Source organism: Muscardinus avellanarius (genome assembly GCF_963383645.1).
Source record: "Muscardinus avellanarius genome assembly, chromosome: 14".
Lineage (NCBI taxonomy): Eukaryota > Metazoa > Chordata > Mammalia > Rodentia > Gliridae > Muscardinus > Muscardinus avellanarius.
The window spans coordinates 63616048-63633560 of record NC_137800.1 but is presented as its reverse complement, the minus strand read 5'-3'; the positions used below and the strand labels follow the sequence as shown (position 1 = coordinate 63633560).

The 17513-nt window shown below is 38.8% G+C and overlaps 1 protein-coding gene across 1 annotated transcript in view; it reads right to left on the bottom strand.

Annotated features, from left to right (window-relative positions):
- FARS2 (phenylalanyl-tRNA synthetase 2, mitochondrial) overlaps positions 1-17260 on the bottom strand; it is a gene marked incomplete at both ends in the record, with an annotated part of 432169 nt that extends 414909 nt beyond the window's left edge. The window contains one exon of the mRNA XM_080710010.1: positions 16646-17260. Within this exon, the coding sequence (XP_080566136.1) occupies positions 16646-17260 (615 nt within the window). The remainder of the gene's footprint in view (positions 1-16645) is intronic.
- Between the last annotated feature and the right edge of the window lie 253 nt (positions 17261-17513).

The following is a 17513-nucleotide window of genomic DNA, read 5'->3' as shown; positions in this document are numbered from 1 at the left end:
AAGGCTGGTTCAACATATATAGTACAATAAATATAATTCACCACATAAATAGAGCTAAGAATAAAAATAACATGATCAAATCAACAGCTGCTGGGGAAAAAAATTGAGAAAATCCCAAACCCATTCTTGTTTAAAAGAGAAAAAAAAAAAAAAAAAACCACAACTACAGAAAATAATCATAGAAAGCCAAAAGCCAACATCATACTGAAAGGGGAAGAAAAAACCCCACAAGAATTCCCTTTAAAATAAAGGACAATATTGCTCAATATCATCATTACTTTTCAATATAATACTAGAAACTAGCCAGAACAGTAAGGTAAAAGAAGGAAATAAAAAAATACAAGTAAGAAAAAAGAACTGGGATCATCTATTTACAGATGACATGATTCTAGAATGTCACCTAGAAGAGCCTAGAATGCAACCAAAAAACTTCTGGAGATGATAGACAAATTTAGGCACGTAGCAGGACACAAAATCAGGACACAAAATACATCAACCATGAATTTTCTGAGATAAAAACCCAGAAAATAATCCTGTTAACAATCACCTCCAAAAAAAATAAAATATCTAGGAGTAAACCTAACCAAGGAGGTAAAAGATGTTTACACTAAAAAATACAAAACACTAAAGAAAGAAGACCTTAGAAGATGGAAAGATCCCTCATGTTTTGGGGGAGATAGAAAAAAAGCAAAAAGCATATCATTAAAATGACCAGTCTACCAAAAGGGATCTACAGACTAAGTGAAATGCCTATCAAATTACATATGTCATTCCTCACAGATTAAGAGAAATCACTCCTAAATTTCAAAGGAAAAACAAAATACCCAGAATAGCTAATGTAATTTTCAGCAATAAGAATCATGCAAGATGCATTACAATACCTAACTTCAAATTATACTGAGAAGATAGAAAGGAAATAGGCAGATAGGGAAAAGGCCTCTGTTAGAGAAAGTTAATTTCCTGAGTTTCTTGAGGGGCGACAAATGCCTAAAATTCCAAAGGCTCAGAGATAAGAAGGCCAGAACTTCACAAAAGACATCTGTTTACTAATCAACAAACCCAGAAGCCAGCACAGAGCAAGTCGGACACTCCTACTGAATGAAAGGAGATGAGACCCTTCAAAGGACTTGCAAATACCCTATGCAAATCCTGAGAGCTGCTTCCCAGAAATCCCAAAAGTCACCCTAACCAAAAGCGAACTTTCAAGCGGTCAGGCCTCTGATTGATCGGATGACAAATGGGGGGACTTTCCCTCTCGGGATCCCCTCCCCTTTTGGGGAGCTGTTCTCTCTCTCTCGCAGGTCGTGTTGGCCCTGAGAGAAGGCAGAGTGCATCTGAGGGCACGTGGCTCGGGCGACTCTCGAGTAGTGACCTGAAGGCCTCTGCTGGGCATCATGGCTGGCCAGGCCCCTATGGGTGACCTGTACCTCTTTTCTGGCAGATCGCGTGGACTCTGGGAGAAAGTAGTTTGCAACTGACGGGCACTTGGCTCAGGCAACACTCGGGTAGTGACCCTGAAGGCAGCTACTGGACCCCAGAGTTCCGACCGCCCCTTTGGGGTGTTCGGCCACTTTTCTCTATTCCCTTCTGACAGATCGCTTGGACTCTGGAAGAAAGCAGCCTGCACCTGAAGGCAATTTGGCTTGGGCTACTCGCAAGTATTGTCCTGAAGGCAGCTGCTGGACCCAGAGTTCCAGCCCCTTTGGGGATGTTCAGCCACTCTCCCCCCATTCCCTGCTGCTTCTAATAAACCTTTTACTCCACTTCCTGAGGTCTGTGGGTGTCATTCTTCGCTCACCGTAGACAAGAACTCACCGGGTTTCCTCTCAAGAAACCCCTGTTTCAATACCACAGAGCTATTGGATTATAAACAACACGGTTTTAACATAAAAATCAAAGATGTAAAAACAAATCTACACAACTGATTTTTGACAAAGAGGACAAAAACATGTGCTGAAGAAAAGATAGCCTTTTCAACAAATAGTGTGGGTAAAACTATCTATGTATAGATAAATGGAAATAAATCCAATCTCACCCAACACAAGAGTCAATTCAAGATATATTGCAATTACCGGAGGAGGACATAGGATGAACATTTCAACACAGATGTACTAGTAGAAACTTCCTCAATAAGATTCCAAAAACACAAGAAACTAAAATCAGGATAATAAGTGGGATTGCATTAAATTGAGGAGCTTCTGTGCAGCAAAGGAAACCATCGACAGCTTTAATAGAGATCTGACAGAATGAGAGATCTTTTTCAGCCACTCCTCCAATAGAGGAATAATATCTAGAATATACAAATAACGCAAGACACTTAGCACTAAAAGAAGTAATAGTAATCCAAATGAAAACAGAAGCTTCACAAAAGAAAAAATACAAATGGCAAAAAATATATGAAAAAATGTTCAACATCATTAGCAGAGAGATGCAAATCAAAATGACACTAAGATTTCAACTAACTCCAATTAGAATGACAACCATCAAAAATACCAACAAAATTCAAACCTTGCAAAGATGAGGAGAAATAGGAACTATGCTATATTGTTAGTGGAATTTCAGATTAGTGCAACTACTTCATAGATCAGTGTGGAGTTTTCTCTGAAGACTAAGAATGGAACTACTATATGATAGAGCCATACCCCTCCTAGGTAACTACCCAAAGGGACTGAAACCAAACAAATACAGTAATCCATGAGTACCTATGTTTATAACAGCACAATTTACTAGCCAAATTATGGAACCAGCATAGATGTCCATCAACAGATAAATGGATGATAAAATTATGGGATCTACATACAAAGAAATTCTATACAGCCATAAGGAACAAAATTATGTTATTTGCAGGAAAATGGATGGAACTGGAGAATATTATGAAAAAATGAGATTAGGTCACAAAATATTAAAGTTCAAATGTTTTCCCTCATATGTGGAAACTAGGGAAAAATTGGAATACAAAATGAACTCCAGACAGAGCTGGGCATGGTGGCACATGCTTGTAATCCTAGTACTTGGGTGGCGGAGACAGAAGGATCCTGGTTCATGGCCAGCCTCAGCTACTTAGTGAGGCCCTCTGCAACTTAGTAAGACCATGTTTAAAAAAAAAAAAAAAATCAGGCTGGGAGTATAGCTCAGAGGTAGAGTATGCCTGGGCTCAATTTCTAGCACCACAAAAAAAAAAAAAAAAAAAAAAATTAACTCTAGACAAAGGAGTGATGGAGGAGGCCTAAAAAAGGGAGGTAGGTGGGGGAGGAAAATTTGGTGAAGGAAACACTTCAATGAACAAGATGTACACACATCAAGTATTAGTACCAATCTCAACAATGCTCAGGGAAAGCAGGAAGGGAGAGGGTGGGAGTTGGTGGGAGGTTTACCTAGTACTAGGTACATGTATGCATCGTTTTACACACACACACACACACACACACACACACACACACACACACACACGTAAAAAGGCTGGAGGTATGGCTCAGATGAAGAATGCCCCTGGGTTCAATCCCCAGTATATAACACACACACACACACACACACACACACACACACACACACACACAGTCTGTTCTAGGACAGGAACTCAGACAGGGGACACAGAAAAGATGTGGGAAAGGCAGCAAATAGCTGCTTTCAAGAGTGCTCTCTCTTACACCTAGGAGTAGACTCAAGGATTTGATCATACAATTCAAAAGGATGTCAGTGTCACAGGTTGCTAGTGTTAGGGTTGTAATGGTGCTGTGAGCTCTTTTTCCTCTATTCAACTAGAATTTGTTGAATAGGGAAATTAAAACTAATAGACAGCTTGGTGCACTTGAACAAAATTTTATTACAAAATCAGTAGGAATTAGAAAGGGAAGAGCAGAAAAGCAGTGTACCTTCGACACACTGGAGAGCCTGAAAGTGGAACCCTATCCCACTCTCCACCCCAGCCTTTAAATAGATTTTGTATTGGTATATTCATATCAGTGTTACCAAGGCAATGACTAGTAACTTTTTTTTTCCCCAGGTGGTGCCTCTCTATCTCCAGGCAGTTCACTTACTAAGCACAGGGGTCAATAATCTACCTGGCTTCTGCCTCTAATATTAGGCAGTATTGGTAGCTCATCAACTATGGGTGCTTTGAAGCAGCACACAGTTTACCTTTCCTATACCCAGGCCAGGTCACAAAGGAGAGAAGGTAAACAGAGGCACAGATTGCCTCTGCTTATTCTTAGGGCTAAAAGCTTCAATTCTCGCTAGGGCTTTTAAGGTTAAAGGACTTAATTTCCTATACATTCTTAGTATAGGTTAGTCATTAGAACAAAAGGCGGAGAGAGCAGGAAGCTCTGCAGTGTAACAGCTGCAGTCCCTCCCTGCCTGAGTAGACACTCAGCACCCAGGCTCCAAGTGCTTTTTACATTTTGGATATTAATGTGAGAGCAATTTTCCAATACCAGCACGGCTAGGTGACTGTGAGGGTGGCTAGTAAAGCCTCTCACCTACTGCCCTGCACAGACCAAGCTTAAAATGTGAAATCATGCCCTTCCATCCATATAAGTAGCATTTGGTAATGTGTACCAGGTAAAGAAATGCAGTCCCAGGCAAGGTGTAAAGTCTACTGGCAAAGAGCACAGTATCACTGTAAAAATATGTTTGCTATTTTCACACATCACTTAGGCTGGTAAAAAGACATTGTTAATATAATTTTGTGGATTCAGTAAAGCCTAATGAGACCCTCTTAGCCTTCAACAGTAAATGTAGAATGTAAATGGCAATGATTTTCTGAGGTTTGGGGAAGAAAGGGATATAAAAAATATTCATCTATTTTTCTGTGGATGCTATTACTGGTTCAGAAGCATAGGCTTTTACCCTTCAGAACATCCTTTATCCTTTATGTATTCCATGTACTGAGAAATAATAAAGAGCTTCCCCACTACCTAAGCATATTCAGAAATATTAAATTAGAATTAAGAACAAATATTCTGGCCTCCTTAAATGTGACTTACCCTAGCAACCCATACATTAGATAAATAGAGGTTTTATTCCATAAAGGTTTCTGGACATTCAGAAAAGGGAGCAAACCAATTTTGTCCATTATCAATCTATTGACTCTATGCCACAAACCAATACTTCATTGCCTGCTTTATGAAAACAAAGTGAGGCCCTTGAAATATTGAATATACTCCTTTATTAGCTGACACAATGTTGAGCTCTGTCAGTAGAAGTCACAGGAAAGACTGCAAACAAAGGAATTCTGGCAGGTCCCCTGGGTTCTAGTGCCCAACCTGCAGGGCTAGGGCCAGCACTCAGCTCACCCAGTGGTTCCCACAGGGACAGCTGCTCACTTTCCGTCAGTTTCATAGCACACTGCTTCCTATAAGACAACTCTCCCAAAACAGCCTTTGCCAGCACCCTAGAAGGAATATATTCAGCAAATTTCAGGGTGTGGTTATCCAGCAATTCCACAGCATGGCACTACTACTAATTATGAGCCAGTGCTGAGCCACAGCTGAGAGAACAAGATAAGGGCTCTTCCTGAGTGCTCCTTATCAGTCCTAGGGGTAGCAGTTGCTACTAGTCCTATACTGTTTAGAGTTCTACTTACATTACATTAGCCAATCCTTCATTGACATAATGTATCATAGGCAATAATTCTAAACTTTATACTTTCCCTGTTCCAGGTACAATTTGGTTTCTCTCTTATAACCTGGTCCTTACTGATACAACTTCTTCTGGAAGGCTGGAGCATAAGGAACAGCTCTAAGAATGGCTGGCTACAAACGCAGAGGAGTGAATTGTCATGTTGTTACATGTGACAGCTGTCAATTTTTGCAAAGTGCAAGCTGTCAGTCCAGAACAAGGGAGACACTCTTTAGTGTCCACATTTAAGAACTGTTTACTCTGTGCAGGATTCTAGGTTAGATGTAGACAAAAACAGCATGGCACCTTGAAGAGTTGACTAATCAGTTAAAGACATCAGAGACACATGATTTAACACCTCAAGCCTGAGTTGCAGAAAGCTAGGGCAAAGGTCAGGGGCAATAATACTACAGGGCAGTGACAGGTCTCAGACTAACAGAAACTATCTTATCATAAACAAGAATTAATTGCTTGCTATATCTCTGTGCCACAGAAAAGATGTTCTCTCCAAAAGGTCCTCTAATGCCTCTTTTGTCCTCCAGTAATGGGGTATTACTCAAATTCAGTGGACCATGGACTCCTGCTGTAACCAAGTGCCTTTTACTTCACTGTCAAGAGCTACCACTAAGCAAACATTTAGGCAAAGGGGGAAAAAATTAGAGAAAAGCTGTTTCAATGTAAATGTGTCTTTGACAGGGGGAGTCCTGCCTAAAAGATTTTTAAAAAAGAGATTAGAAAAACATGGTGACTATAATCTATCAAGGGCAAATTCAAATGCCTTCAATAAAGTCCCTCCACATGAGGCTATTAAGAAAACCCAATAACCACATGGAGGAGAATAAAACTGTCATTCACAAAAAGACAGAAAAGTGATTCAGGGCAGAAAGCAAGAATAAAGAGACTACCTTTTGCTCACAACAAGAACAGTAGGGAAGCCTGGAAAGAGAAGCCCAGGAACAGGAGGGTTCTAAAAAACCATCAGGAAAGTATGGGGGAATATCAAAGGGAGCAAAAGTAAAATTTTCAAATGAGGAATAAGAGCAAGTTTCTGACAAGGAAACTACAAATAAAATGCCAAAGAGGTTGCTCGAAATGAAAGATATCCACTCTACAAGGAATATTTATAACTTCCCCATAACTATGTTCATTAAGGAAAAAAGCTAAAGCGTTACATTTCACAGATTGTTAAAATTTTCACAAAATTCGAGGACTTCAGATAAACAATTCTTTATTAATGAATAAGCAATGTTTTACTTTGCCCAGGACAGTCCTGTAATGAAAATACTCTTTCCTTCACTTCATGAAGAAAGGAATATTGTAAGACCCAAGAAAGTAGCAAGAAAATCATCTGGAAGTCCTTTGCCTTCATAAAATTTGCTACACAATTCTTCTATTTTTAGTATTCCTGTAAAATAAAATCTGGTTATGAATCAGGACTAAGTAATGCAATCAAGTTTTAGAACTACTAACCAGGAGACCTAGAAACAAAATAGATGCACATATTCTTAAACTTTCTTAAAAAGAAGCAGCATTTACAAAATGCATTAAAAATAATAAAGACAAGCCAGGCGTGGTGGAACATGCTTATAACCCTAGCATTCAGGAGGCTGAGACCAGAGGACCATGGTTCACGGTCAACCTCAGCTACTTAGTGAGGCCCTCTGCAACTTAGTGAGACCCTGTTTCAAGATAAAGAATAAAAAATGGGGCAAGAGGTATAGCTCAGAGGTCAAATGCCCCTGGGTTCCATCCCAAGACCCTCAAAACAATAAATAAAAAATAAAGACAGAAACAAAGAAAAGGCTCTTCACAAGTCACCTTAACTTCAGGAGGAAGTAGTTGAAACTGATCCAGAGGTTGTAAGCCAAGAAAAGACAAAAAGGAAGGTAAAGAAGGAAGAGTGGGAGGGAAGGAGGGAGGGAGGGATGGAGGGAGCAAGGGAGGGAGGGAGGGAGAAAGGAAGAAAGGGAGGGAGTAAAAAAATCTGTCAAAATTGAAAAATAAACTACAGAACATGTAATTCCTATACAACTCTTTATGTCATCTAAAGAGATCATGAATGAGTGAAACTAGTGAAATTGGACAAAGCAACTTCAGCACAGTAGGAAAACAGACTTCTTGGAGTACTAATTCAGGTATGTACTTTTTTTTTTTTTTTTTTTTTTTTTGCAGGTCTGGGGTTGGAACCCAGGGGCATTCTATCTCTTGAGCGACACACCAACCCTAATTTTCTATTCTCTATTTTGAAACAGGGTCACAGTGAGTTGCAAGGAGCCTCACTAAGTAGCTGAGGCTGTATAGAACTAAGATCCTCTGGTCTCTACCTCCCAAATGCTGGGATTGCAAGCCTGGCTTATTATTTATTTTGAAACAGCGTCTCACTAAGTTGCAGAGGACCTCACTAAGTAGCTGAGGCTGTCCAAAAACGGTGATCCTCCTGTCTCAGCCTCTGTGGGGCACGCTTGTAATCCCCGCGCTTGGGAGGCAGAGACAGGAGGATCACGCAGGTTTGAGGCCAGCCCAGCTGCGCTGGCTTAGGAGACCCTGTTTCCAAATTAAAAAAAAAAAAAAAAAGGTCTAGGAGTATAGCCCAGAGGTAGAAGGGCTTCCAGGAACTCCAGTACCACCAAAAAAAAAAAAAAAAAAAAAAAAGAAGAAGAAGAAGAAGTACTGAAATTTCAAGCGTGAGCCATCATGCCCAGCTTGGTATGCACTTTTTTAAGTAATAATTTTTAATAAGATTAAATAGAAACAGGATTTGTATGGGCTCCTTCTTGTATATCTGCCAAATACAATAAAGTCTGCAACTCTTGTAAAATAAATATCTTAATAAATGTTTTATAAAAAATGTTTTGTAAAAAAGTTAGTTTTTTTTTCTACCTCATACTAGAGATTGAACCTACGGGCATTCTACCATCGAGCTACACCCTAGACCCATTATTTTATTCTTTATTTTGAAATAGGGTCTAATTTGCAAAGGGCCTAAGTAGCTAAGGTTGGCTACAAACCTGCAATCCTACTGTCTTGGCCTCCCAAGTACTGGGATTACAAGTGTGTGCCACCACACCAGGCTTAAAAAAAAAAATTTTTTTTTTAATTAAAGTTAGTTTTGAAGCTAGAGAAAAGTGGTTCTTAAATAATTTAGTCCAAATCCTTCTATAATACTTGTAACAATAATAATACTTTGTAAATTTTCAAAAAATATGATGCTGTATCACACTCACCCTTCTTCCCCATAATAAGTAATCATTATGCTGATTTTAATGCTCATTACACCTATGTATTTTTTCACGCCTAACTATATATTTATCTAATTGAAAAAATGGAGGCCTGTGCATATAAATAAAAGGACAGAGAACACAAGTAAATACACAGGAACTTGCAATGTTAGACATATTTTGCTGTTGGGCAAATTTGGAATATCTATATAAAAAAGATGCCATAGTTTACCACCATTGAACTTATTTGACTCCCTCAACACTGTATTGAAAACTTATCCTCAAAAGCTTTAGTAATCACAGTGCTTGGGAGGTGAGGATAATCACAGGTTTAAGTACAGCTTCAGTGAGTAGTAAGATTCTCATCAACCTGGTGAGACACTGTCTCAAAATAAACAAAATAAGGTCGAGGGAGGGTGTAGCTGAGAGGTAGAATGCTCCTAGGTTCAATCTCCAGTAACCCGTGCACAGATGCATGCACACACACACACTAAATTTCTTCCTGATAAGTATTATACCTCTGATTGAAATACTACAAAATATTTACTTTCACTTTACATATTCACATTACAAATTCACCCATGTTTATGCATAGAGCTGTGATTTATTCATTTCCATAGATAAATGACACTGCTTACTACTACATAAATATTCCACAATTTATTTCTCTTTAATATTCTCTTTAATACTCTTGGTATAAATTTGGGTTGTTCCAGTATGGAACTAACATTAGTAATATTACAAACATTCTCATCTATTTCCAGATGGGCAAGACACACTCCAGAATATCTACAAAACAGGTGCAGTGGTGAACACCTGTAATCCCAGTATTGGGGAGGTTCACAGAGGAGGATCACAGGTTAGAGATCAGCTTCAGCAATGTAGTGAGACTCTCAGTAATCTATTAAAATTCCGTTCCAAAACAAAAATAAATAAATAAAATAAAATAAAAAAGAGCTGGGGGTATAGCTCAGAAGTAGATTGCTCCTGGGTTCAATCGCCTGTACCACAGATTTTAAAAAAAAAGGTCAGGCATGGTGGAGCACGCTTGTAATCCCAGCATTTGGGAGGCTAAGACAGGAGGATCATGGTTCATGGACAGCCTCAGCTATTTAGTGAGGTCTTATGCAACTAAGTGAGACTCTGTTTCAAAATAAAGAATAAAAAATATGGCTGAGGGTATAGTTCAGAGGTAGAATACCCCTGGGTTCCATCCCCAGTACCACAAAAATAAAGAAATTAATTAATTAAATTTAAAGAAAGAATGATATCATAGTATATAAGTAAGAGTAGGACATTAGGTGTGGGACCAAGGCATTCCATGGCTTCATATATTTACCAAAATTTGGAATTATAGAACATTTTGTACTAAATTCTACTTTTTAGGCTGAAATATTAAATATGATTAATGCCAATCTTCTGTCAATTATATAAACATCACTACTCAGCAAGTAGCGTCTCTCTTCCTCTCTAACTTCATTAATGGAATCTTTTATTGCACAAAAAATTTACTTTAATGTAGTTTACTTTAACACTTTTCTCCCCTTGTGTTTTAGATACTGTGTCCTACCAAGATGATAATAAAAAATCACCTGCATATTTTCCAAAACTTTAGACTTTTTTTTTTCCTTCAGTGCTGAGGATTGAACCCCCAGGGCACTCTATGACCATGCTACACCTCTCGCCTTCTTTTTAATTTTTTTTCTTTTCTTTTTTTTTCTGCCAGAGTCTTACTGAGTAGCCCAGGCTGGCCTGGAACTTACTCATGCCTCAGCCTTCTGATTGACTTGGATTACAAGTACATTCCACCATACCCAGCTGAAAGACTTCCTTTTGTCAAATGGATTAATTCATCCAGAAATGAATTTTGCATTTACTTTCAGGCCAAGTATAATTTCTTCCTGGAACAATTAATGTAGAAGCCATTATCTTCTTGCTTATGTAATATCACTTATGTTTTACTATAAATTCCCAACTATGAGAACTGTTTTAAAGTTTTTTTATTTGATTAACCTTCTGCCATTGCTAAACTATCTTCAGGATATTGTTTTCCTACCTCTGAAATTATAAAGATGGTATATCTCTCTTTTTTCTCTTCTTTCTGTGTTCAAAAAAGTAGTCCACTGACAACATGCTAGAATAGAATGGCCTAAACATTATTAAATACTGACAGTGCTTAAATATTTCTAAGTACTTACTTTTGATTTTTTTAACTAATGTAAGCATCTGTTTTTATTTTATTTATTTATTTATTTATTATTTATTTATTTATTTGTGGGTCTGAGGATGGAATCCAGGGGCACTGACCTCTGAGCTACACCCGCTGCCCTATTTTTTATTTTTTATTTTGAAACCGGGTCTCACTGAGTTGCAGAGAACCTCACTAAGTAGCTGAGGCTGTCCACGAACCATGATCCTCCAGGTCTCAGCCTCACGAATGCTGGGATTACAAGTGTGCGCCACCACGCCCGGCTTCTTACTTTTGATTTCTATTTAATTCAGTAGATCACATCTTAACTTTACTGTAAAATTTCCCACAGTCTAGATTTGGTTTATTACATGGTGTAATTCCACATGTTTCTCTATCTCTTGTATTTCCTATCAATATAGTAGTTGGATTAGAACTTGTTGAGATTCAAGTCCAACTTTTTTTAAAGTATATTTATAGTATTTTGGGAAGTATATTTATTAATTTTGTGTCCTTCCATTAGGATACATATACATGTATTTGTGTGGTGTTTGTAGTTATTAATAAACAGTATTGCTATATTTCATGTCATTAAGCTTCCTATGTGATATATTGTAGCCTTTATTCCTATTTACCTTTTCCATAAATTCTATGCTATCTAATATTAATACTGCTGCACCAACTTTCTTTGATATGTATTTACTGGATATATCTTTCTCATTTTACTTTCCATGTCCAATTTGATGAGTTTCTTTAACTGCTAAGCTTAACTAACCATTTTAATTTGTGAATGCTGATATATTTGAACTTATGTTTATATTCTTAATTTAGTTTTTCTATTCACCGTATTTTTTTTTTTACTTTATGCTGAATTTTCTTAACTGGAGAACATTTATATATTCCTTCTTTTTCACTCTTATCATTTTACAAAGTATAGATGATCCTTCAGTGTAACTTTTTCAACAAAGTTTGAGTTACTCAATATTTCTATCCTTTCCATAGATATAAAATCCTAGCATATTTATCTAGTGTTTGATCCTTCCAATTTCTTAGCCATTTGTAGTTTTCATGACATTTTTTTTGCAAAGCACAAAAGGATTTTCCCAACAACTGAAGTTAAACGAAAATACTGTAATTGTTTATATCTTTCCTGTTCTTATCACTGTTTCTTTTACTCTCTAATTCTACAATCACTTTTCTTTTTGTTGAAATTTGTGTTAAAGAAACATGAATACAAGAAGTATTAAATAATAAGACTTTTAGGCTGGGCGTGGTGGCGCACACTTGTAATCCCCGCGCTTGGGAGGCGGAGACAGGAGGATCGCTCAGGTTCGAAACCAGCTGTGCTGGCTTAAGAGACCCTGTTTCCAAAATAAAAAAGTATAAAATAGGTCTGGGAGTGTAGCCCGAGGTACAAGGGCTTCCAGGAACCCCAGTACCACCAAAAATAAATAAATAAATAATAAGACTTTAAAAGATAATAATATAAGTTTAATATTACATGAACACATGATTGCAAGTGTCTAAAAATTCCTACTTATGGGGGAACAAATAGAAAGGACAAAAATATTCTCTAGAGGTAGGTAAGATTAGATCAGGCTTAGTACTAACACTTCAACAGAAGGCAGAAATTCAGAAACTACCGCCCTTCTACACCCCACTAACCATTCTTGAATCAAAGCATCCCTGGGGTAACAAGCAGGTTCTGCTCACAAAGCAGTTCTTTGACAGCCAGCAGATTAAGAAATCCAGAAGACCTGTACCTGTTTCAGCTTTACCAGTGACTGCGCAACTTCAGACAGGTCATTAAACCTTCCTAGACCTCAGACTCCTTATATTAGAGACTTACTTACCTCACTAGGATTTTAGTAAGAGGAGTAAATAAAACATTGAACATAAAAGCACCGTTATCAAACTATAAGGAGAACGGATTCATACATGTGAGTGCCTAATTTTTAACTATAAATCAGAACATACAGTAACATTAACAGATAATATTAGCCATGCTTGCTATTTGCCATATTAGATGGAATCCAAAACAAATACGGACCAAGGCAAGAACAAATTCCCTGTCCACTTCCTATTCCAGATTCTGTTGTAGCCTGGATTTTCCCTCCATTAAAATGCTAGTATACATATCACAGCCTCCAATACCTCTCTCATTGCATACAGGTCTACACGTCAGTGTGCACAATCCTTTATGATTTCTTTAATGCAGTAAGCTGGACTGATCACCTGCCCAATGCCATGACCTTCTGGTGTATTGCTGGAATTGCAGCTCCTCTTGAAGATCAATTATAAGTGACATTCTATCACTTGACCAAATTTCCCAGACTCTGGCCTGTCTTTAATATCCTTTTAGCTTCCTAATATATCCTTAATAGTTTTTATTTCTACCCTAGAAAATATTCTTCTATTTCAAGTAGTAAAAACAAAAATGTTCATCTAAGCTCCCCTGAGATCCAACTTTGAAGGCCTTGTGTCAAGACTAAGCTATTGTTACATTATCATACATTCATAGGATAATAGCATGTCCTAAGGCAAGCTGAAAGGAAAGGAGTGAACAGAGGACTGTCTCATTGAGTTGTCTCCTGCTAAATGACTTATTTTACTCAATAAAACAACAATTATTCATTAGCCTAAGGACCCTATACTATTTGTTTTCATATTAACAGCCTTATTAGCTTATATTATCAAGAGGGAATATGGGGACCAAAATAATTCCTCCTGTTCCAATGAACAGTGTTTGGAAGGAAAATTGCTACAAGAATAGGTAAAATACTTTGTAAGCCTACTTTAATTCCATTTGTTTCCTTTAAAAAATACTTTTATTGGTACATTATAACTACACATGATAATGAGGTAGAGAGTGATAGGAACATACAGGCACAGAGCACCTGGGTGTGTGTCCCCACAGGTCCCAGCACACTCCCTCCCCTCCCACATGTCATGGACATTGGTATTGATAATTTCCTATATGTACATAGTATTTTTTGAATTGTTGCCTTTATCATACAACTATTTCTTTCTATTTTTGTTTTGTTTTGTTTTTGGTACTGAGGATTAAACCCATGGGTCTTCTACCTCTGAGCTACATTATGGTTTAAATGGTGCTATAGGCTCTTTTTCTTATTCAACTAAAGTTTGTTGAACAGAAAAATTAAAACTAATAGGCAGAGTGGTGCATCTTTAACAAATCTTGATTACAAAATCAGTAAAAAAAAAAAAAAAATAGAAGCTGGGCATGGTGGCACACGCTTGTAATCCCTGCGCTTGGGAGGCAGAGACAAGAGGATCACACTGGTTCGAAGCCAACTTCACTGGCTTAAGAGACCCTGTTTCCAAGTAAAAAATATAAAAAAATAGGTCTGGGAGTATAGCCCGGAGATAGAGGGTTTCCAGGAACCCCGTACCACCACACACACACACACACACACACACACACACACACACAGGGAAGAGAAGAGAAGAGAAGAAAAAAGCAGCTTGCTGGCACACATGCCAGAGAGGCCGAAAATGGAACTCTGACCCCATTTCCACCCCTAGCCTTTGGACAGATTTTGTATAGGTATCTTCTTATAGTGTTACCAAAGCAATGTGCTAGTAACTTAGTTCTTGGGCAGGTGGTACCGCTTTGTCTCCAGACAGTGCAGTACGTAAGTGCAGGGGTCAATAATCTACGTGGCTTTTCCCTCTACTGTATTGGGCAGTACTGGATGCTCATCAACTATGGGTGCTTGAAAGCAGCCCACAAAGTTTATCTTTCCTATATCCAGGCCAGGTCACAAAGAAGAGGAGTAAACAGAGGCACTGACTGCCTCTATATATATTTTAGGGCCAAAGGCTTTTACTATAGGTTAATCATTAGAACAAAGGGCAGAGAGAACTCTGCATTGTAATAGCTGCAGCCCCTCCGTGCCTGAGTGCGCCTGCACAGCACCCAGGCTCTGACTACTTTTTACCTTTTGGAAATAAATACCAAAGCAATTTTCCAAAACCAGCAAAAGCTATTCCTCAGCACTTTTTTATTTTGAAACAGAGTCTCACCAAGTTGCTGAAACTGGCTTCAAATCTATAATCCACTTGTCTCAGCCTCCAAAGGACTGGGATTACAGGTATGAGCCGTAATACGCACAATACATTTGTTTCTTAAAATAAAAATGGAGATTTTTTTCAAATATAGACATAATGTGCAAGTCATTTGAAGAAAAATGGAACTAGAGAATATTACACTAAGTAAGATGAGCCAGTCTCAGAAACTCAAGAGTGGAATCTCATATATAGAAACTAGGAAGAAAATGGGAAACAAAGAAGCCTTCAATCCTCCAACAAAGGCGTGTCTTTGGTTCCCTATCTTTGGATACGGAAGAACTGGAGGCAAAGAAATGTGGACTTGAAGAAGTCAGGGGCCTGCTTGTTCCCCGTAGGCTCAAAACAAATCATCCCACACAGAAGAATAAAAAAATAAAATAAAATAAAATAAGAAGCCTTCAGTTTAATGAGAAAAACAAATAGATTAGGGGAAGGGAAATGAGGGAGAATGATGGGTATGGGAAAATAAGAAATGATAAAAGAAACAGTTCAGATAATGCTATGTCTATATATGAAGGTATCACTACCCATCTCATTAACATGTATGAGAAGGAAGAGGGGAGCAGGATGGGATCTGGAGGAAAACACACCAGGCGTGTACATGTATGCTTGTATCAGGTAGAACCTCACTATGGTGTATAGTTTCAATGCGCTAATAAAAAGATAATATATATACATGTGTGAGCTGAGTTAGAGCACCATACTGTTATCTCATTACTAGGACGATGACAGATTTGAGACCAGTTTCAGCAACATAGTCAGGCCCTCCGCAACTTAGTGAGGCCCTCTTTTTTTTCCTTTTCCTTTTACAAAGTAAAAAATGAAATAAAGTTGGAAGTAAAGCCCAGAGGTAGAACACCACTGGGTTTAATTCCTAGTACCAAAAAATAAATTTTACACAAACACACACACACACACACACACACACACACACACACACACGATAAATGGTGTTGCAGTATTTTTATAACTGGCAAAAAATGCATACAATCTAGTAGCATAACACCCAACACACATTTCAAGAGAGGCAGTGATTAGGACACTGCACATCATACAAAGCAGGAGAAGACAAAAGAAAGCTCTGGGACAAGAACACAGTTTACAATCCAAGCCCCTAACGTACAGAAGTATATTAGTCTCTAACAGCATAAAAACATAATTAACTTCTTCTGAGAACTGAAATAACTTTACCACAGCTTTCAGGGTTGCATCTTTATGATCTTGGATTAAGGGTGAATTTGAGCCAAAGACTATCCACTCACAAGAAGAAATCCAGAAAAAAGAAGGCGGGTATTCAGAGAAAGAATAAGTTCAGACAAGTAAAAACAAAGGTCTATCAATTTCTGTAGTTACTAGCACAACAAATTTTCAAACACATGGGTGTTGGACGGTATGGACAAAGTGCACCATTATGGCGGATGATGCACCAAAACCAATAGAGAAGACTCTACTTTCATTGAGACACTCTTCAGTGACATGAACACAAAATGTCCACAATGCCTTAAGCAATGAGAAACATCTCAAAACTCACCTCGTGCTTAGAGAAGAGCCGGACGCCTTCCAGCTGGTGGAAAACTGGGTAGTGCTGGCAGTCGATCTGGTCCCGCCTATAGACATCACCCACCACCAAGAAGGCATCCAGCCCCGCATGCAGCAAGTCCCACTGGTGCGCCGAAGTGTGCGCTCTCAGCATGTGAGTCCGGTTCAGGTAATAGTTGTCCCCCTTCTTCCTGCTGGGGTGGTCAGCTGGAATGAGCAGGCTGTCAAAGTTCTGCCAGGTTGTGACCACTGGACAGAGGTTGTCATAGACTGAGAACAGCGGGGTCCCAAAGCGGCCCACATACTGCTTGTAGAAGTGCTCTTTCACCCTCTCCTTCATCAGCCACAGAGGGTGGTGTTGCTGGTTGTGCAAGTTCCGGCCCACCCTAGAGAGGACCTTCCGGGTGAGGTTGGTGTGGTCATCCCGAGGGTAGGATTTTCCCAGCAGCTCTATCACACTACCTGGAGCTCCTTGGGCAACCAATTCTGATGCAGCTGGCCTCGAGCCCCAGGCCTGATAATGATGGGCTCTGCAGACAGCACCGACCTTCCTCACCAGGCACGGGAACAGATGCGTAGCTTTCCTGAGAGCTGAGCAAACCATCATAGACACCCCTTCTCACAGATTCTGTAAGAAGCAAATATGCAAAGCACAAGTCAACTCTTACCCTATGGAGAGCAGTGTGTCCTTTGTATCTGCCACCAGCTCCCCACTTTCCTACTAAATGTATCCCCATTGTCACCCCCACACAGCAGGTAGATCAATTAAGAAAATATGTCGACAGAGGCTGCTCTGGTTTTGAACGTCCCCTCCAAAACTCAGGTTGAAATTCATTTGCTATTGCAGCAGTATTAAGAGG